Source organism: Haemaphysalis longicornis, unplaced genomic scaffold (assembly GCF_048455015.1).
Source record: "Haemaphysalis longicornis isolate Haplotype H1 unplaced genomic scaffold, Haemaphysalis longicornis Haplotype H1 scaffold_1, whole genome shotgun sequence".
In the NCBI taxonomy this organism is placed as follows: Eukaryota; Metazoa; Arthropoda; class Arachnida; order Ixodida; family Ixodidae; genus Haemaphysalis; species Haemaphysalis longicornis.
The window spans coordinates 185,024,113-185,046,003 of NW_027526203.1; the positions used below are offsets into that span (position 1 = coordinate 185,024,113).

Genomic DNA, 21,891 nt, shown 5'->3' on the forward strand with positions numbered 1-21,891 from the left:
GTTTTCAACCCGGCATCGCTTCGTACAAAGTGCCATGCTTTCAAAAGGTAATAAATGAAGGCATGTTACGTAGATAATGACTAATGATTGGTTGCAGAAATGAGGAAGCTTACGAACAGCTGGCATATATGCGGCCAGTGGTGGCGTGCGAAATCCGTCACCTATCATGTTCAGTGCATTTGGCGCGCTTGAGGGCGATGTCACAAGCTTGAATTACCGTATATAAAGTCCTCTAAAGAATAAAGACGAACACATGCACAAAGGAGGGCAAGAAGTGTGCGCACAGATGCGCGAAATAAACACCGCCGCGTGGTTGTTCCGAGCCTTAAAGCTGAGTATGCCCTATATACGCGCAGGTCAGTGAACGAAGGCGGCTCTCGTTGTTGCGGCCTTTCACTAGGGACGACGGTCCGGTCAGTGACCTTCTAGGCGTACTTCTGAGGCAGCAGTCGATTGTCTGGCTTTCTTGGGGCCATTCCTTGTGCTTCGTTACCCACGCCGTCAGACGTTTTCTTTATGAGCAAAAGCAAAGCAGGTGTCTCGTTGCCTTTGTGTAAAAGTCGAGGGCAGCGTTCTCGGCCTTTCGGATGGGGAAGAGACGAGTAACGCATGGCCGCAACTTTCAGCCATGCCCAGTCCACGTCCCCTTCCCCATTGTTTTCAGCTAAGTGCGGAACAAATAACCCTGTATACTTATCGGGAAGCTGTAAACCGGCGCTCCTCGGGGAGCGGGGCGGGGTGTCAGCCCGACTGGGCTGAGCAACACAAATACCACACAAAAAAATAGTCAGTCACTTATCGCTTGGTTGTTTAGATAACTACTGAGTATGGCTGCACAGGGCAGAAATCGCTGAACAAAAGTGCACATGTGAAATGTCAATAAGAACGTTTATAGATAAGAGAGCTGAAGGTGACTTTACTGTAAGTTCACTGAGCCTGCCATTCCATCGGACAAGAATGGCAGTTCATTTACATTTTTCCTCAAACTTTTTTAGAAATGCCAGAAATTTGTTGTGCGTGGGCTAAGCGGCGAAGGCATTGCACTGCTGGGAGCGAGGTCGCGGGTTCGTTTTACAGCTGAGGAGCTTTTTTTTCCATATTGAGGTGATAATCAGAACTCCAGTATGTACGTGGCGGACGCTAAAGTTCCCGAGGTCGTTTTTGCGTATTCCGTAGCCCTTTACTACAGCGCGACTCGCAGCACAGGAACTTGGGCGCGAAAAATGAGATTTGAATATTTGAATTGAACAATTCGTCACACGCTACGATTGGTCACCCCACCGCACATCGACTAGGCAGCATTCCGTGACGCAATTGTTTGCCACCATATCTACCTGGGTTAGAATTCTGGCAGGTCCGAAAATATCCGTTTGCATATTAACATGCTTCAAAATTTCCAGTGCCATAACTGTCTCCTTGGAAGGCCCTTACATACAAAGCATCCTGCATTATTATTGGCAGCGTCATGGCCTTCAGTTGATGATTTGATTTCTCGTGTACTATTTTCAATGCGCTGCAAGTGGTAATGCTGTTTGTGCCTGTAGATAACAACGCTCGTAAAGCAAGTTCTCCGATTCCTTGCCCACAAGACAAGCGTGCAGTAACCAGGACTGCATGAACATATATCAAGAGTTCTAAACTAGTCGTTATTTCGCGCGCTATTGCAACCATTTCTAACCAAATGAATTAACAGACCCAGTATGCTTGTCGGTGCTGGCAGCCGGGTATTATGATAGAGCGCTGGGAAATAAAAAGCAGTACGCATTGGTTGAGCACGTAATGCAACGATCTTGGGGCCGCCATTTGCTTGTGGAGTGACAGCGGTAGCGCGGCAAAATTTATCTAGGCCCTGGCCATATACCATTTACAGCACTGAAAATATTGTGATTGCTTGAAAGGGCCCCACACAAAGCAGTATCGGCGGGTTATACTATGACTCCGATACCGTCGTACACCGGGACAGCTCTCAGGGGAGCAATGGCGTCATTCCGGGAAGAAATAACCCTGGGAGATGTGGAAATGCAGACAAAATAGCGTAAACGGAAACACAGCAAAGAAAAGAGATTCTGTTTTTTTTTTCGTTTCTGTCTGAAGCAGCCAGCTCAGAAAGGAAACAGCCAAAGAGATTCCTAAGCAGCCGGTTCTGCACACGTGCATGATGGAAGACGGACACCTAGTTAATATTGGTAGTACCTTGCGCAGCAGCGCGTGTACGTTTTAGTCGTCCCCGGGAGGGTCAGTTCGTTACGTTAACACCACGTTGTACGTGAGTGCGTTATACGGTGCCAAGAGAGAGTGTTATGCACCCTATAGTAACGGGGCCATGGGATCATATAGTTGCTGACATACGCTCGATCCCGTTACACCGCCGGGGATTCTGGCGAAATGCGTGCGTTATTCTGCCTTCCCAGAAGCAACTTCTGAGAGCCAACATCTTTCATTCATCCCCGACGACATGCCATCGGTCAATTTCCGCCATTCTCAACATCGCGGTTCTGCGGGAGCACGGTCGTCGCCACCGAACGCCAAGGCAACCGCATTCACACTTCTTCCTTTTCGACGACAGACCACTAGGCTCTTTGAAACTCGGTATAAAGAAGTCGGTACCATTACTGTTATCAGAATATCCCAGAAAATTATTTTGGTCGCTTAAGTGCGAGCGCTCGGCACGCCATTCTCGAACCCCGTTTGAGGACGTCTCCCGTGGCCTCTCGCCCTCAGCGGGGAGCGACGGCGGTATCCAATTGCAGCGCTCTTGTGCGGTGGCCCTCGGACGAGGCAGCTTTAGGAAACGAACCTGTCACGCGGTTCACTCGAATGCAGCGCGTGGGAAGCTTTGTCGGCGCAGCACTCAGCCGAATTAACTAAAATAAGATGAAGGTGCGGCCGTATACAGCAGTGCCTACTTTGGCTCAGCAGTACGTGTCGGTGAATGCGCCAGGGTTCGATCGAGAGGCTCATGAATATTTTGGCCAGCACGAAAAGTACACAAAAGGGCTTTTAGAGAGGACGAAAGGCAGAAAAAAATGTAACGATTTTAAAAAAGTACGTCGGTCGGCACCGAAGCAGGTGCAACTTAAACTGCGCCTGCGCCGCCCGGATCGGCAGAGGATGGATAGGGAACGAGAAAGGAAGAAAATTTAGGCAGGCGCAGCGCGAACAAAAAGATTTATTCCATTGGACGGAGGAGCCTTTTTAAGCTCGATGGCTTCGCTCCCTCGTAGAGCAGGTCCCATTGCAAAAGTACCTGGGTCAGACGGGAGACCAGCTTTTAAAGCACGTTTTTTAGTGAGGTCTATAAAAATGTAGAGGAAAAGCGGGGAGCTCCGCCAACGAGCGCGGGAAGTACAAATCATATGCGAAGAACCCTGTCCTAAACTCCGGACTTGAAGTGTTCCTGTTCACTATTTAGCGACTGAATGAATTCTGTATGCTGCGGGTTATAGCTGGCTTGGATTTACTTTCTTCACTCTTTTCATTGCCCGCTCTTTCTATGTTAACTACCGCTTTACCTTGTTGACTTGTTAACCTCCTTGTTTAGGCTTTTTTTTTTTTACATAGAGTACGAATACTCTCTGTGCGGCGTTCAGAACGCGCATCGAAGCGCTCTCAATATTTTGTACATCGTTCAAGTTTTGGAGCAACTCACTGTTCGTGGCGAGGGCGTAGAAGAGGATGAAGGAAAGGACGGGAAACATCTCTCCGTCTCCGAGGTCACTGCGCTGAACTGCTGCGAGAAACAATGTTCAAAGATTGATTAGACACCAAAAGATTATTTTACCTGATAAGCGGTATTTTAGTTGTGTGACATCTCACGTCCGAAGTATTAAAGTAGTTTCAGCGATTATGACGTGTTTTATTCTGTTTTTTTTTCGTTCGTTGAGCTGTCGACACCAACGGTTGTCTGTAATCTTAAACTTAATGTAAGCTTCTTTCCCCATTCAGCTTGGGAACAAAAGTGGAAGTTAGTTTGGTTAGGTGAAAGCCTCGGAATAAAATTCATTCGGTGCATTTCTCCACACTGAAACGATCTAGCTGAACTAGATGGTTTCCTACAAGTCTACTATTTACTTCGTCCGGTAAATATAATTTTTTTTCAATAACTTCTTCTCCACCCATCAGATGGTGCGCCACCCACCTCCCACTTCACACTTCGTTATTGCAGATTGGGTTAAGCCCGCTCTCTAACCTACCCTTTGTTTCCCGGAGGTCTCCTCCACACCTGCGGGTACTGCCACGTGTTGATATCGCTGAATGCCTAGACACACAGCAACCTCGCAAAGAGCACGTAAAATTATGACGGCAAATAGCCGGACACTAGTGGAAAGAACCACGAGAGAGAGAGGGAGAGAGAGAGAGAGAGAGAGAGAGAGAGAGAGAGAGAGAGAGAGAGAGAGAGAGAGAGAGATAAACATCTTTAATTGCGAGCTCGATGGCGTAGGAAGGTGAGAGAACCGGCCCTGCGGGGGGCGTCCGCTTGCCCTCCTGGCCTTGCAGGCTGCTCGTGCCCTCTCTCAGCATGCGGTGGGTTCAGAGGTCTGAGCTGGCCAACCACGAAGAGATTTACTTTCGGGTCGACCAGTCAACTTGATTTCAGGAAACTGAGGTACAATCCGACAGCACACTGCTTGACGCGACAGAGAGCCAGAGAGAGAGAGAGAGAGAGAGAGAGAGAGAGAGAGAGAGAGAGAGAGAGAGAGAGAGAGAGAGAGAGAGAGAGAGAGAGGTGCTGAGAGACCTGCCATCCGGGTAGCGATTGTGTGGGGAAGTAGTTAATACATCCAGGAAGCGAAAGAGGGGGAGATGTAAGTGAATCTGCACGTATATCCATGCATTCATGCGGAGAAAATGAAAGAAATAGAAAGACCACACAAAAAGCGAGCTATGACATACCCGTGTCAAGGGCCTCAATTTCGAACCACTACTTTGGACCGATACAATACGATCAGCAGCAAGTGGTGAATAGAAGTGAACAAAAAATACACATATGAAGGAACATTTTTACGACGCGGAAGGCGTCTAGGAAGGTGGTTGGGAATAAACAGATCAGGACGAAAAATACAGGAAGAAAGAGAACAAAACCCACACACATACGCCCATACAGAAGGCACGTACAGAGTGAAAAGTTACAATTGTACAATGGAAATACAGACTTCTGCTCCAAACAGTACGTTCTACGACTTTCTGGCCAGACTATGTTGATAAAGTCTCCATGCTACAAGTGCGGAGTAGGTAACACCGAAGTACTCAGAGGGGTCACGAAAATAAAATCAAGTTTGTTTAATTCGAAACAAGTCTTCTTCCGTCCCTCACTCAGATCAATTTCAACTGTGAAAGACGTTTTTTAACCGAAAACAAAAAAACCTATAGACCAGAATTTTGCCGAGTCGGCCATTTTGCGGCAACCGGTGCGCCATCTGGAGGGCATTTCTTGGGGACTGCGTCGAGAGCAGACGACGCCGCAGTCACACTCTTCTGTTCCGTGCCGTGCGTGCATATCAGACGTCGCGCGGCATCAAAAATCGGTAAGTGTCACTTATTCGGTATGTCAGCAGCGCGAAGTTTAACAGTGCTTTATGAAGAACGTTCAAAGCGTCCGAGAGCCATCAGGTTGGCCCATAAATTCCGTTCTCAACCCGCTAAGGTGGCGTGCCACCCTACGCACGATTTTTCCTCACGGCGGTTCTCTGTAAATCTACGTTTCGCCGCGCCAGCAAGGCGCCCTACTTTTTATCACCAATTGATGTTTGTTTTCCTAATTCTGGGCAGGTTGCCGTCATTGCCTTTACTTTCGATGTAAAGAATCTACTCGCCCGGGCGTCACTACGCCGTTGTTGGCTGCAACAACAATCAGCGTAAGCGCAAAGTGCTCATGCAAGAAACGTGCGAAGTGCACCACGACAAAAGAAGTGTCTGCATGTGCGGAGTCTATTCGCTGCACAAATTTCCTGCGTCCCTTGAGTGCCGCCGCGAATGAGTACGCTGAATCGGAAAGATTTCAAACCTAGCAAATTTGCGAGGGCAAGTACGGCCGTACGCTGATTTTGGAAGCGCTGTTTATTCACCCTCATGCTCAATCCTTATCGCACATTTATGTGCTCTGGAGGCATTCTCTGTTCATTTTATTAACAGGAAGCCAACAAAAATCAACCCGACACGTATATGCAGCAGCACGGGGACGCGAAAAAGGCGAGGCGAAAGCGAAATAGTAGCGTCGCGGTGGCGGAGCACGCCCGGTCGTGTCTGTAATTAAATTGCTGTAGGCGGTTCCCGCCCGCCGCTTAAACCCAAAAGTTCTTTTGAGCAAGCAAACGGCCGTGAAATCTTGGTGTACCCAATACGTTTCACCTGTGTTATGCAGCGGCAAATATGTCTCCTGCGAATGCCTGCTACGCACGCTCACAAGTCAGTGTTTTGGTACGTACATTCAGCGAATGCCTCTGTTCGCGCGGTCATACATGTGTCGGGTTGATTTTTCTTGGCTTCCCGTCAATAAAATGAACAGAGAATGCCTCCAGAGCACAGAAATGTGCGATAAGGATTGAGCATGAGGGTGAATAAACAGCGCTTCCAAAATCAGCGGACGGCCGTAATTGCCCTCGCAAATTTGCTAGGTTCGAAATCTTTCCGATTCAGCGTACTCATTCGCGGCGGCACTCAAGGGACGCAGGAAATTTGTGCAGCGAATAGACTCCGCACATGCAGACACTTCTTTTGTCGTGGTGCACTTCGCACGTTTCTTGCATGAGCACTTTGCGCTTACGCTGATTGTTGTTGCAGCCAACAACGGCGTAGTGACGCCCGGGCGAGTAGATTCTTTACATCGAAAGTAAAGGCAATGACGGCAACCTTCCTAGAATTAAGAAAACAAACATCAATTGGTGATAAAAAGTAGGGCGTCCTGCTGGCGCGGCGAAACGTAGATTTACAGAGAACCGCCGTGAGGAAAAATCGTGCGTAGGGTGGCACGCCGCCTTAGCGGGTTGAGAACGGAATTTATGGGCCAACCTGACGGCTCTCGGACGCTTTGAACGTTCTCCATAAAACACTGTTAAGCTTCGCACTGCTGACATACCGAATAAATGATACTTACCGATTTTTGATGCCGCTGGGACGTCTGATATGCACGTACGGCACGGAACAGCAGAGTGTGACTGCGGCGTCGTCTGCTCGCGACGCAGTCCCCAAGAAATGCCAGCCAGATGGCGTACCGGTCGTTAAAAAATGGCGGCGCCTAGTGCACAGTGGAAATTCTTTTCTATAGAAAAACTTTCACAATTTCGCGCCTCAGTGACGTGTTATGGGCAGAAGTGACGTCATACGGTCAGCACTAAAGTATAATTTTCAATCTGTTAGCTGCATGTTACCATTCATGTGATGCGACAAAACGGAGCTACAGGCCTCACTACAATCACAGTCATGTGTCTTGATGATCCTCTAGGTTGGCCGCCGCCGATCGCACAAACAAGTTTCTGTGACGTCGCAGAAAAGTTGCAGGAAAGCGGCTAGGGAGTCGTCACTGCTTCACGTGTTTTTTGTTTAAGATCTCCATTACTTTTTTGAAGTTTGCGATCAAATTGGTGTCATCATTATCGAGACAAAGCAGTCTTTCTAATGGACCAAACTCGTATTTTGTCTCCACGGGCGCTTTAGGCTGCTCCGCATCAACAGATGTTTCTAAAAGCGAGTTCACTGGGAATAGAGTTCACGCTCCCACTACCCCAACGGAGGCCTGTAATCATATATATACTGCTGAATTTCGCGGTCGTGATGGGCTTTAAAACCAGCTTCCGAAATTGTGGCCCTAATATGTCCAAACGACTGACAGGACGGGTTCACGTCCATTGACAGAAATAAAAAAGGCGAAATCTTTTATAGGTTGTTATGGAACCGCATCCCAAAGAGAATTTCAGTTTCGCCGACATATTATTGGAAGCTGTTGGTGCCTCTCGAAAGGTATACAGCATATGGTGTGTCACAGCTAAATTTATTTTCACGATCACATAGTTACCTGAAGCTGTACTCCCGGAGAGATGGGTAGTGGTCATTTGTGGGTCTGCACCGCAACGTGATTTATTTCAAGACTTGCACACAGTTTTTTGCGGTCGACTGAGTCTTGACTTAATAATAAGAAATGGGGTAAATGACCCTTGATGCTTCACCAATTAAGCTTTTTATGCGTTCGCTTTGAGTCAGAATATGGTAATGTTTTCTTAGTATTGCTAAAACGTTTCGAAGAGGGGCTGAATGCATGGGTAAGAACGATGCGTGTTTGTGGATTAGTAGGATTCAACGTTTTTCAATGAAACTGTCGACTTGGCTCAATTGGTCGGCTCGTGCAAGAGCTTCATCGATCACCTGCTCCGAAAATATATCCAGGAATCATTTTGCACATTTTCAACCATATCTTACTCCATTATTTACCTCTGTCAAGTGATATGAGCACACCGGTCGGGTATGCCCGTCCGATGACATGAAAATGCGGCTACTGGGGCGGACGCGTAATCCGGAGGTTGTGAGTTGGGGTCCCACGCGGTGCGCTTAAAATATTCGGAATATTCAAATTTTCCACGGGAGGTTTCCTTTCAGTCGTCATTAAACCAACCCCTCATTCCCCATTCTGATAGGACTCCTGAATGACATGTTCTCACTCACTCACTCACTCACTCACTCACTCACTCACTCACTCACTCACTCACTCACTCACTCACTCACTCACTCACTCACTCACTCACTCACTCACACACGCACACACACGCCGACGCACACACACAAACACACGTGCACGGCACACACACACGCACACACACACACACACGCACATGCACACACGCGCGCACACACGCGCGCACACACGCACAGACACGCGCACGTACACACACACGCGCACACCCGCACACGCACGCACACGCACGCGCGCGTGCACATGCGATATATATATATATATATATATATATATATATATATATATATATATATATATATATATATAGAGAGAGAGAGAGAGAGAGAGAGAGAGACAGACAGAAAATAAGGGTTGGCAGTCAAGAAAACTTCGGAAAGCAAAGGGGAGGTTGTGGTTGGTCATAGAAAGGGATGAAGAACCTTTTTTTGTCGAAAAGAAAGTGGTGAAAAAATGCTCGCCGGGTGGGATACGAACCCGCGACCTCCAGAATACCGGTAGGTCGCGGGTTCGGATCCCACCCGGCGGGCATTTTTTCACCACTTTCTTTTCGACTCAAAAAATTCTCCATCTCTTTTTATGACCCACCACAACCTCCCCTTTACTTTCCAAGGTTTTCTTTACTGCCAACCCTTATTTTCTATATTTTCTCTCTCTCTCTCTCTCTCTCTCTCTATATATATATATATATCAGGGTGTCGAACCGAAAAAAATACCGGTTCGGTTACGGTTCGGGTTCGGGTGAAATAATTTCGTTCCGGTTCAGTTCCGGTTCGACAAAATCACGTACCGAACCGGTTCGCGAACCGGTTCGGGAGCTTGAACCGGTTCGCGAACCGGTTCGATTAGTTGAATTATCACTAAAATTATAAAAAAAAACATTTACTAGTTTAAAACGACCGTCAAATCAAAACACAAACTGACATTCAAAATGGTGCTGCTCCCCAAGGGCAGTGGCGCAATTGCAAAGGAAACTTTAAACAATTAGGAGATATTAGAAAAACACATGAAGTGGCGACGATTTACCACCTTCTTTATCGCTCAGACTTTCTGTTGTCCTAGCAACTATTCATAAAGCCAACGCCAAGAGATATGATGGTGGGATATATTTTCTGTCCTTTCCTTTTTTGTTGAAATCGCAATTGTCGCTATGCAATCGCCCATCACGCTAACCTTGAGGCCTTAAATTTAATCCTGCGTACGGGCGTGTTCAAATACCAGCGCTTAATAACAATGGCGCACATTTTTTATATTTGTAACACAACAGAAAAATTCTACAACAGGCACATAAATACTACCAATGAATTAGATTATTTGGTAACCCTGAATAATTTGTTAGCTGTCACCTTATCGAATGTGTTAGCCACACTTTTGTTAAAAGTAAGCTTTAGTTACGCTCAGTCACTGCATTATTGCTCTGACCACTGCAATTCCTTTTGCGATACCGAAAGTGTGCATTACAATCAGTATGTCATCGTACCGCCTGAACCCCTACCATCGTTCCGTGTGCTACATTGCGGAATCTTATAACAGATAATGCGGTTACAAAATGAAAGGGAAATTTGACACGTGCAGCATGAGATGGGACTTTTTGGGTAGGCGCTCTTTAATTCGTCCACAGCAGTACTCCCCTCCGGAACGAGTAGCAGTAGAAGCAATGTAGCGAGTTGGGCAAACGGCTTAGCAAACAGCTTAGCCACTGAGCAGCTCCTGCGGTCACACTTGTCAAGTATTAATAATTTGCAGGTGTCGGACCTTTTCAACAAATTATGAAATGCAAAAAGTTTGCACACATCGGGTGTGAGCTTTCGCTGTTGCGCAGTGGAGCACTCCTGCAGCCTGATTTCTCCAATGAAGTCGCAGCTAGGGAAGGGCAAAGTCGTTTTATATCACCTGCAAGCTGCCGAGAATGACATTTCGTTTGGTCAGCTTGCACTACGCTCGCGCCTCCAGCAGCAACAGACCAATGCTACATTGGTGCTCATTCATTTCCCCTGTTGTTACATAAAGCGTGAGTGTTCAATTGTCTGGAGGGGAAAGTGTGCGAGCAAGTACGAAGTTGATGGTACGGGAAAGAAAAAAAGGCCTGAATTGCATTGACTGTGCAATATCAACAACAGAGGGTCGAACCGTTTCGGCATGAACCGGTAACCGTTATTTCTTTTTCCGGTTCAGTTCCGGTTCGGGTTCAGCGTGCTCAAAAAATAACGGTTCGGGTTCGGGTTCAGTTCCGGAAAAAATACCGGTTCGGTTCCGGCTTTCGGTTCGGTTCGGTTCCGGTTCGACACCCTGATATATATATATATATATATATAAATATATATATATATATATATATATATATATATATATATATATATATATATATATATATATATATATATATATATATATATATATATATATATATAATCTAGAGGAAGATAAACTCACCAAGCGCGCAGAAATAGTATAAGTAAAGAGTCAGATACACAGCAAGAACAATAACAAACAATGTTTACTTACGTAGCGGCAACGGGATTTGCCTTCGTCAGGGTAAAGTTACATGATTTTGCTGTCGCAAACATTTCGAACACATTTCTTATATAGGTTTGCCTAAAACTGTGAGAAGGAGCGGAAAATGTTTCGGAAATGGAGAGTGTGCATACAGTCAGGTTACGCCTATGTTACAACAACAATAAGGCAAAAAAAAGGGGGGGGGGAGCAAAAGAGAGAGAAAAAGGGGTCGTATTAACAATGCAGCGTTCAAGGTGGCACCATGACGGGTCAACGTATGCCGCGCGGGCTGCAAGTTCAGACAATGGGAAAACTGGACAACCGCGGTTTGAAAAGAAAGGGAAGAGTATACAGTAAGGTATTGAGTGTCTGGGGAGACTGGTTGGGGCGGAAGCGAAGATGGGTGTGCCCCCCGCGGATGAAGAGAATAGATAGGGGGCACAAAAGAGCATTTCACAGAAGCTAGCAACTGAACAGGAAATAGGTAGGGTCACAAAAGGTTAAACATGAATAGATCACAAAGGGTTAAACATTCTTAAGTGGTGGTGGGAACGAGACCTCCTTCCCAGGACAAATGACATTGTTCAGCCGCATTAGGCTAATAAAGCTGCTGTATTAGGAGAGTTTCTGCGAATTCTGATGGGAAACTCGAGGGTAGGAATAATGAACATACTTATAAAAATTATGAAGCCGCTAATTTTAATCGAAGGATAAGCACGTTAGTTTTCCGTAACTTTCATTAATTCCAAGTGTGGCTGACCCAAACTTATAAATGAGATAAGATTCCCGATCCTCGCGGTCGTGGTGCGTTTTGAAGCCGGATTCTAAAATCGTTGCTTTAAGATTTTCAAATGCATGCCCGGGACTGTTCACATGTTTTGACAGGGGCAAATAAGGGCAGCTTTTTGCATGAGAGCGGTGATTATTGAACCGTATTCGGAAGGGCGTTTCAGTTTGGCCGATATATTGTTGCCTACAAACAGTGCACTCTAGAAGATATACGACATTAGCGGAGTCACAGTTAAAGTTACCTTTCATATTTACGTAGTAGTCTGAAGCCGTGCTGGTGGCGCGCTGTGTAGTGGTCATGTGTGAGCATACTTTACATCGGGGTTTATTGCAGGGCATGCAGCCAGTAGTTGCCGGTCGGTTGATTAGTTAGTAAGAGTTAGTAAGAAAGTCACCTAAATTCTTATTATGCCGGTAGACAACGCGTGGTGGTTCGGGGAATATGCTTTTTAAGCGGTCACTTTGCATTAGGATATTGTGATGTTTTGTTAGCACGGTTGACACTCTTGGAGCGGAGGATGAGTGGGTTAAAACTAAGTTAGTTTGCGGGTTCCCGTTCGGAGCTTTTCTCTTACAGATTTCGTTACGGTCTAATTGGTTGGCTCGCACAATAGCGTCGTCGATAACTTTTTCCGGGTATTTTTTATTCAGGAGGGCGGTCTTGCAGTTCTCGACAGTTTGAGTCAAAGTCGGCTTGGTTTGAGCAAATTCTCCTAAATCGGTGGGCTTGGCTGTAAGGTATTGCTGTCTTGCAGTGTCTGACATGGCTACTTCGGAAGTGCAAATACTGCCGCGTGTCTGTCGGTTTTTCATACAGTTTAGTTTGAAGCCGACCTTGGAAGGTAGAAACGGTGACGTCCAGAAAGTTTACACTGTGTTCCGAATAGGAATGAGCAAGGGAAATACTAGGATGGGCTAGGTTAAATGCCTCAATGAAGGTGAGGAGCTCCGCCTCACCGTGTTGCCAGATCATGAATATATCATCAATATACCTTTTATAGTACATTGGCTTTAAATTTTGGGTGTCAAGAAAGTTTGATTCGAGGTGAGCCATAAAGATATTAGCGTAGTTAGGTCCGATTGGAGTTCCCATTGACGTTCCGCTGACTTGCACGTAATGAACTCCGTCGAACTCAAAATTGTTAAGTTCAAGAATAAGCCTAAGGAATGTTTAGAGGGAAGAAGAATCGATAGGTTTGTAGCACGATGACTGCTCATGCGCAAGGGATACAGCGGCGATGCCATCTTCATGGGGGATGTTAGTATACAGTGACGCAACATCAAGGGTGACTACAAGGCAGTTATCAGGAATTTTAATTTTTGAGATGTCTGAGAGAAAGTCATTGGTATCCTTAATGAAGGAGGGAAAGCTGGGCGGAATGTCGCAAATGAGATTATCCACATAGCGCGAGAGGTTTTCGGTAACAGTGCCAATGTCTGGCATTGGCACTGTTAACCAGGTCCCGTTAACCAGCTTCCGATGTAGAGTTCCTATGCTAAACTTTTATATCCACCGGGCTGGTCCCACCTCATCTCGCCTTTGTGCTTTCTGTGGTGCATACGAACATTAGATCACCAAAGAAGAAAGTTCGCTTCACAGTTCTGACACTCAGTTCATCTGTGACAAACGCACCCAAATTTTGTGAGTTCACATTAAAGTTGGATCCGCAATTTAAAGGCGCTCATGGTACGCCTGAATTCATCAGGATCTTTGACCGCCATTTTGATGTCTTCAACTCAAGAAATCCGTTCAGCTGGTCATACAAGGCACCTCTCCGAAAGGCGAATCAGGCTTCAATGAAGACGTTTTTTGAAAAGGCTGAATTGTACATAACGTGACGCAAGGATGCACAAAAATATCAGTGTTTGAGGGCATCAAGAACACTGTATTTGCAGGAATCCTTATATGTATGCACGGTGTCAGCACCTTTTGATGGGTTTATGGCGACAGGGAGCTGCCAAATTCGCTCACGCTCAAGATGTCTCAGTACCACATCAAAACATTTTTTGGTTGCGCAAAAAGGAAACGGCGGCTAAAACAACAGATTAATGCCTCCCAAAGGAACTGCACAATGCAGCGGTTTACAGAATTACATATGAGCGGGACGCGATTACATATGAGCAATTACGTATTCTGCCGTTCACGGTGTAAGGCATATTCGCTTGAAACGTTCCAGAAGACAGGCGCAAGGAAGAAGCAGCAAACAGTACACGAATTTTTATTCACCACAGGGTTTACAAAATTTGAAACGAAAAGTGACACACGATGAAAGAGTAACCAATTAAAAAAAACTTGCCTGATTTATCACAACGTAGGCTGAGGCAACTTATACAAAACGCACGCACTTAAAATCAGCTAAAAATACGAAGACATACTATCTAGCCAGCTTCTTTCAATGCTGGTTCTGATTTGTCGTTTGCAGATTTTACGAAATAGTAGTCTTTGTCTGCTGTGTTTATACACCGTTGTGCGTGCAAGTTTTTCCGTTGATTTCAGTCGGAATGGGTTGAACCTGACTCTTGAATACACGTTGGCAATCTTCTTCGACAAAACTTAAATGTTATTGTCGAATGCATTGCAGTTCAACAGATGAGGCTCCAACTCAGGAAGTAATATTTGTTCAGACAATACTGTGAACTTCTCCACTATAGGCCCTCAGTATTTGCATATAACGGCTGCATTAAACATGTAGAACATTAACCCTTGCAATAAACCTGTAGAACGCGAAACCCCTTTTCCACGACGTGGTTCAATTTCAAGAAGTATTTCGATAATGCCACGAGACCACCGTATTGTTTTCGCAGCAACGACTTCTGGCAGCTCAGTGTACATCAGTGTAGTGCAGTATTAATTATTTGCGGATTGTGCCTCCATATATTTTCTGCGCCCCAAATACTGCTATATATGGCACTACTGCACTGAGAACAAGCGAAAGGCTTTTGTAAAAGTCGACCCGCTGGGTGTTATAGTGATCATCATTAAGTAACTGCAAGAGCGATGATCTTATTAACGAGGCGAAAGCTGTTGGCGACTCAACGAGGCTTACGTCAGCTGATGGACAGAGATCAGTCACAATATCGCGAGAGGAGTTTCCAGTATCTGATTATGCAACTTCTGTTCTAATAAAAAGAAGCTTGTGGGCAGCTGTAAATTCACACGCAATAGGGCTGTTCTTTTAGCCACCCTTTCCTTTTTATGCAACCAAAAATTGTTTCGATGTGGTATTGAGACATATTGAGCGTGAGCGATTTCGGCAGCTTCCCGTCGCCACAAACCCATCAAAAGGTGCTGACACCGTGCATACATATAAAGAGTCCTGCAAATACACTGTTCTTGATGCCCTCAAACACTGATTTTTTTTGTGCATCCTTGCGTCATGTTATGTACAATTCAGCCTTTTCAAAAAAAGTCTTCATTGAAGCCTGATTCTCCTTTCGGAGAAGTGTCTTGCATGACCAGCTGAACGGCTTTCTTGAGTTCAAGGCATCAAAATGGCGGTCAAAGATCCTGATGAAGTCAGGCGTACCATGAGCACCTTTAAATTGCGGATGCAACTTTAATGTGAACTCACAAAATTTGAGTGCGTTTGTCACAGATGAATTGAGTGTCAGAACTGTGAAGCGAACTTTCATCTTTGGTGATATAATGATCCTATGCACCACAGAGTCCACAAATGCGAGATGAGGTGGGACCAGCCCGGTGGATATGAAAGTTTAGCATAGTGCCGCGAACCATACATTGGGTTTGTTTATTTGTGTTTTGCTTTTACCGCCCGGCTGCGCCGGTCTGTGTTATCTCTGCGCCAAGGGAAGCGCGTGTTCCATTCTTTCTTTCTGTGCCGCATGTGTTATCTGTTCTGATAGGGAGAGCATTCCGATCTAACGTGAACATCCCGGAATAATCTTCTTGCATCTACAATGTTCTCGATGCGAATCGACGGTTCCAGAACCACGCGCGCCGACAGATAAAAAGCCTGCAGAGCAGACGCCGGGGCATTCGATTCGACGACACTCGCCGACGCAAGTCACTTTGTTGACCGCTGCTTCGCCGCCTCTGTATTCTTTTGAGTTGTTAGGGGTGCACAAGTTCGCTCCAATAAACGTGTTTCTCATTCAAGACAACTGCATCGTCCTTGTCTTCGCGACATCTGGTGTAGGTGCTGGGTACTAAGCCTTTATGCCCTCTACGACATCTCGAAGCCGCCAAGCCAGTCCAACCAGAGAAAGCCCCCGACTGCAAGGATTGCTACCCGAGTTCGGTCTTCTGCCAGAAGGGCCCAAGAGAAGGAACGCTGCAACCAACACCATGGTGCAAGAAACAACGTCGCCAATCATCCTGCAGCAGCCCCGAGAACCGCCATCGTTCCGGGGAGCCCCCGCTGAAGACACTGAAGAATGGTTGGAGAAGTTGGAGCGCGTCCGCATCTTCAACAGGTGGGACGACGAAGAAACTTTCCGGCATGTCTTCTTTTACTTAGAAGATGCTGCTCGAACTTGGTTCGAGAACCATGAGAGCTCTTTGACCGACTGGACTCAATTCAAGAGGGAGTTCCTTAAGACCTTCACTACCGTGGTGAGAAAAGAGCAAGCTGCGCTTTTGCTTGAAACTCGAACGCAGCACACCAACGAAGGAGTCGTGATTTTCGTTGAGGAGATGAAGCGACTTTTTCGTCGTGCGGACCCTGAAATGACCGAGGAAAAGAAGCTCAGGTTCCTAATGCGAGGAGTGAAGCAAGAGCTTTTTGCTTGTCTAGTCCGTAACCCTCCGAAGACAGTGGCCGAATTCGCGTCTGAGGCAGCCGCGATGGAGAAGACGCTAGAAATTCGAACGAGGCAGTACGACCGCCCTGTCAACGCGCTGTTCTCGGAGACCATCGGTGCTGCAAATGGAAGCTCCGATACATTGCGAGAGACCATCCGAGCAGTGGTCAGGGAGGAGCTTCGGAAGCTTTTTCCAACGACGCCGCAACCTCAAGTGGCTTCCCTGACCGACGTAATCCGAGAAGAAGTCTAAAACGCACTGGGAACTTCTACGCCGTCGGGAGCACCCCGCGAACCACAAGCCATGACCTACTCCTCGGCTGTTCGTCAACCCCGCCCTGCTCCAACCCGTCGTCAAGAGGCCGAGCCATACCGCCGTCCAACGCCGCCCGCCCGACGCCCTGTAGACCAATACCAGACGCCAAGGAAGACCGACGTGTGGCGAACGCCCTATAATCGCCCGCTGTGCTACCACTGCGGAGAGGCCGACCACATCTACCGTCGCTGTCCCTACAAGAGGCTCGGTTTGCGAGGGTTCTCCGTCGACGCCCCACGCCCCCGATACGGCCAGCGCCCTGCTGAGATCGAAGAATACCTCTCCAACACCAACCGAGGACCAGCCCGCTTCAACCGTTCACCGTCGCCCTACCCGTCTCAGTCACCGAACCGCCGCAGCACTGCTGACTTCTCACGTGGAAGGTCCCCCAGCCCACGCGGGGGAAACTAAAAGCAGCAACTTCGGGAGGTAAAGTTGCACAACGGCGGAAAAATGAAAACCCTCCAACGACGCAGCGACTCGCTGAAGACCATCATTCACGACATGCCCTCATCCCGACGACCCGACCTATCCCTAACGAGACTCCTGAACACGACGACAGCTACACGGTGCGACGCGTACCCCACCTGACCAAGACGTCCGTTGAGAAGACGACGACAACGACGATGCACACTGCCCGACCGTCAACACGTACAAGCAGAGATACGACGCCCCGACGAACCCGGAACTCGAGGAAGACTGCATCTGACGTCAAGGTGTCCATCGACGGCTTTGACGTAGTCGCCCTCGTAGACACGGGAGCTGACTATTCGGTAATGAGCGGACCATTTGCGTCTAAACTGAAGAAAGTTATGACCAGATGGGACGGTCCGCACATACGCACAGCAGGAGGCCACTTCGTGTCGCCAAGTGGAACGTGCACATCGCGCGTCACCATAGACAGCACAACGTACCCTGCGGTGTTCGTCAGTCTGCCTAACTGCTCCCGCGACGTAATTCTTGGAATGGACTTTTTGATCTACAACGGTGCAATAATCGATCTGCAGACCAAGTCAATAACTTTTTCCCCCAATCACCCCATGACGCCGGAACCGAACCCCGAACGACGGGCTGCTGTAAGGATTGCCGATGATCATGTCACCCTGCCACCCCGCGCAAGCTTGATGGTCGCAGTCTACTGTGAAGATGCTGCTCCTGACGTCGACGCTATCGTAGACACCGATCAAAGGGTGCTTCTCGACCGTGGTGTGTCGGTCGCAAGAGGCATTGCGCGCTTCAAGGAACACCAATCCCACATTCTGGTTACTAATTTCACCGAGGAGTACCAGCATTTAAACAAGGGCGCGGCAATTGCATTCCTCGAAGAAGCGCAAGAAGCAAGTGACGTGATCGCGGTCGCCGACTTTGAACGCACACCCGTAGAAACCTTCAAGCTCCCGCAGCCCTCCGACGTGAATCCGGCGCTACCGCAAGAACAACGGAACAAATTATTGGCTTTGCTGCGTCGCTACAGCGAATGTTTTTCGTCGAGCGCAAAACTACGTCAGACCCCTCTAGCGAAGCACCGAATAATAACCGAAGATGGAGCCCGACCTACCCGACAGTCACCGTACCGCGTCTCTTCACACGAACGGGAAGCCATCCGGACTCAAGTCGACGACATGCTCAGCGACGACATTATACAGCCATCGAAAAGCCCCTGGGCTGCGCCCGTCGTACTCGTAAAGAAAAAAGACGGCACATTAAGGTTTTGTGTTGACTACCGGCGACTGAACAAAATCACGAAAAAGGACGTGTACCCCCTCCCCCGAATCGACGACGCCCTCGACCACCTCTGCCACGCGAAGTACTTCTCATCGATGGACCTGAAGACCGGCTACTGGCAAATTGAAGTGGACGAGGGACCGAGAGAAGACAGCATTTATCACCCCAGACGGCCTATACGAGTTCAAGGTGATGCCGTTTGGGCTGTGCACAGCACCAGCGACGTTTCAAAGAGTCATGGACACTGTGCTAGCTGGCCTTAAGTGGCACACCTGCCTCGTATACCTCGACGACGTAGTGGTATTCGCCCGGACTTTCGACGAACACCTTGCAAGGTTGGAGTCTGTACTCGAGGGCATTCGTACGTCGGGGTTGACGCTGAAGCCTGAAAAGTGCCGTTTCGCATACGGGGAACTCAAGTTCTTGGGCCACGTCGTCAACGCCGCGGGAGTACTACCTGACCCGGCAAAAACTTCAGCCATTGTGAACTTCCCAAGGCCGAAAGACAAGAAGGGCGTGCGAAGATTTCTCGGGCTGTGCGCATACTACCGGCGCTTCGTCGCAAACTTCGCACGCATTGCAGAGCCACTCACGCGCTTGACGAAAGATAGTACCCCTTTCAGCTGGGAAAACGAACAAGAAAAAGCATTCTGCGAGCTGCAAAAACGCCTGCAAAGCCCGCCCGTGCTCGCTCATTTCGACGAAAATGCCGAAACGGAAATGCACACGGACGCCAGTGATATAGGCTTGGGTGCCGTCCTTGTCCAAAGGCAAAGCGGCTGCGAAAGGGTAATCGCCTATGCCAGCCGTGGTCTGTCGAAGGAGGAGAAAAACTATTCTGCCTCTGAGAAAGAGTGCCTGGCTATTATATGGGCGATTTCAAAATTTCGCCCATACGTGTATGGAAGGCCATTCATGGTTGTAACAGACCACCATGCGCTGTGTTGGCTCGCCAATTTGAAGGACCCCTCCGGCCGTCTTGGGCGGTGGAGCTTGCGCCTGCAGGAGTTCGACGTTACAGTCGTTTATAAATCCGGCAGGAAACACTCCGACGCCGACTGCCTGTCCCGCGCCCCCGTCGACCCACCACCACAAGACGCTGATGAAGACAGCGCGTTCTTCGGGATCGTGACGGAGAGTGACCTAGCCGCCCAGCAGCGTGCCGAACCCGACTTACGCGTCATAATCGAGTACCTCGAGGGATGCAACGTTGCCGTTCCTAGGACCTTCAAACGCAGCTTACCAGCATTCAGCCTCAGAAACTCCGTCCCCGTGAAGAAGAATTTCAGCCCCGGAACAAGAGCGAATTACCTTCTCGTCATCCCCGCGGACCTTCGTGACGAAATTTTGGAAGCGTGCCACGACGACCCGTCTTCTGGATATCTTGGCACAGCCCGCACTATTGGAAAAATCAAGGCGAGGTACTACTGGCCCGGCCTTACCTCTGACGTCACCCACTACGTCCGGAGCTGCCGTGACTGCCAGCGACGAAAAACGCCGCCGACAAGACCCACCGGACTTCTGCAACCGATCGCCGTCCCTTCGAGACCATTTCAACAGATTGGAATGGACCTTTTAGGCCCGTTCCCTACGTCACGATCACAGAACAAGTGGATTGTCGTAGCGACAGACTACATGACGCGCTACGCAGAGACCACCGCTCTTCCGAGGGGGACTGCACAAGAAGTGGCAAAGTTCTTTATAAGCCAAGTTGTGCTGTGACATGGAGCCCCGGAAGTCCTAATCACCGACCGCGGAACGGCATTTACTGCGGAGCTGATGCAAGGAGTATTACGCTACAGCAACACGGATCACCGAAGAACGACGGCGTACCACCCCCAAACGAACGGACTAACAGAACGTCTGAACAAGACAATCGCAGATATGCTGTCAATGTACGCTGACGTTGAACATAAGACTTGGGACGAAGTGCTCCCGCATGTCACGTTTGCGTACAACACGGCTATCCAGGAGACGACGCAGCTGACGCCGTTCGAGCTTGTCTACGGTAGAAGGCCGACTACGATGCTCGACGCCATGCTTCCGCATGTAGAAGACGACGACCTCAACGCCGACGTCCACGGATATCTTCAACGTGCGGAGGAGGCCCGCCAGCTCGCTCGAGTTCGTATAACGGACCAGCAGCTGGTGGATGCGGGCCGCTACAACCTCCGACGCCGAGACGCCGAGTACCAACCAGGGGATCGTGTGTGGGTTTGGACTCCCATCCGAGGACGCGGACTCAGTGAGAAGCACCTGCGACGGTATTTCGGACCCTACCAGATTCTACGACGTGTCGGCCAACTTACCTACGAGGTGATCCCCGATGGTGATTCCGGAACATCACGACGACGCACGCGGCCCGAAGTCGTCCACGTGGTTCGCTTAAAACCTTTCTACAGTCGATAACGAATTTTATTTTTTTATTTTTGGACTGTGGCTTATGTTAGCATCGGGTCGATGCACCCTTAGAGGGGGGGTAATGCCGCGAACCATACATTGGGTTTGTTTATTTGTGTTTTGCTTTTACCGCCCGGCTGCGCCGGTCTGTGTTATCTCTGCGCCAAGGGAAGCGCGTGTTCCATTCTTTCTTTCTGTGCCGCATGAGTTATCTGTTCTGATAGGGAGAGCATTCCGATCTAACGTGAACATCCCGGAATAATCTTCTTGCATCTACAATGTTCTCGATGCGAATCGACGGTTCCAGAACCACGCGCGCCGACAGATAAAAAGCCTGCAGAGCAGACGCCGGAGCATTCGATTCGACGACACTCGCCGACGCAAGTCACTTTGTTGACCGCTGCTTCGCCGCCTCTGTATTCTTTTGAGTTGTTAGGGGAGCACAAGTTCGCTCCAATAAACGTGTTTCTCATTCAAGACAACTGCATCGTCCTTGTCTTCGCGACAATAGGAACTCTACATCGGAAGCTCGTGAATGGGCCCTCGCACCGACGAGATTTAGAAAAACTGTCGTACCGCCGCGTGGACATAAAGGCACTTATAAAGGCACTGCTTTCACAAACTCGTTGGGTCATTTTTGGTCGAGGTAAGACGGCGCAGTAGTTGTAAAAATTACGCTGAAAAGGGTAATTGGCTTGGAAACTATCGTACATGAAGTTAA

General features: G+C 48.3%; 1 protein-coding gene across 1 annotated transcript in view; it reads right to left on the bottom strand.

Moving 5' to 3' along the window:
- Positions 1-21,891, bottom strand: part of LOC144140048 (uncharacterized) — a 332,419-nt gene that overhangs the window by 23,468 nt on the left and 287,060 nt on the right. The window contains exon 2 of the mRNA XM_077672255.1: positions 3,650-3,730. Coding sequence (XP_077528381.1) covers positions 3,650-3,698 — 49 coding nt within the window. The 5' untranslated portion in view covers positions 3,699-3,730. The remainder of the gene's footprint in view (positions 1-3,649; positions 3,731-21,891) is intronic.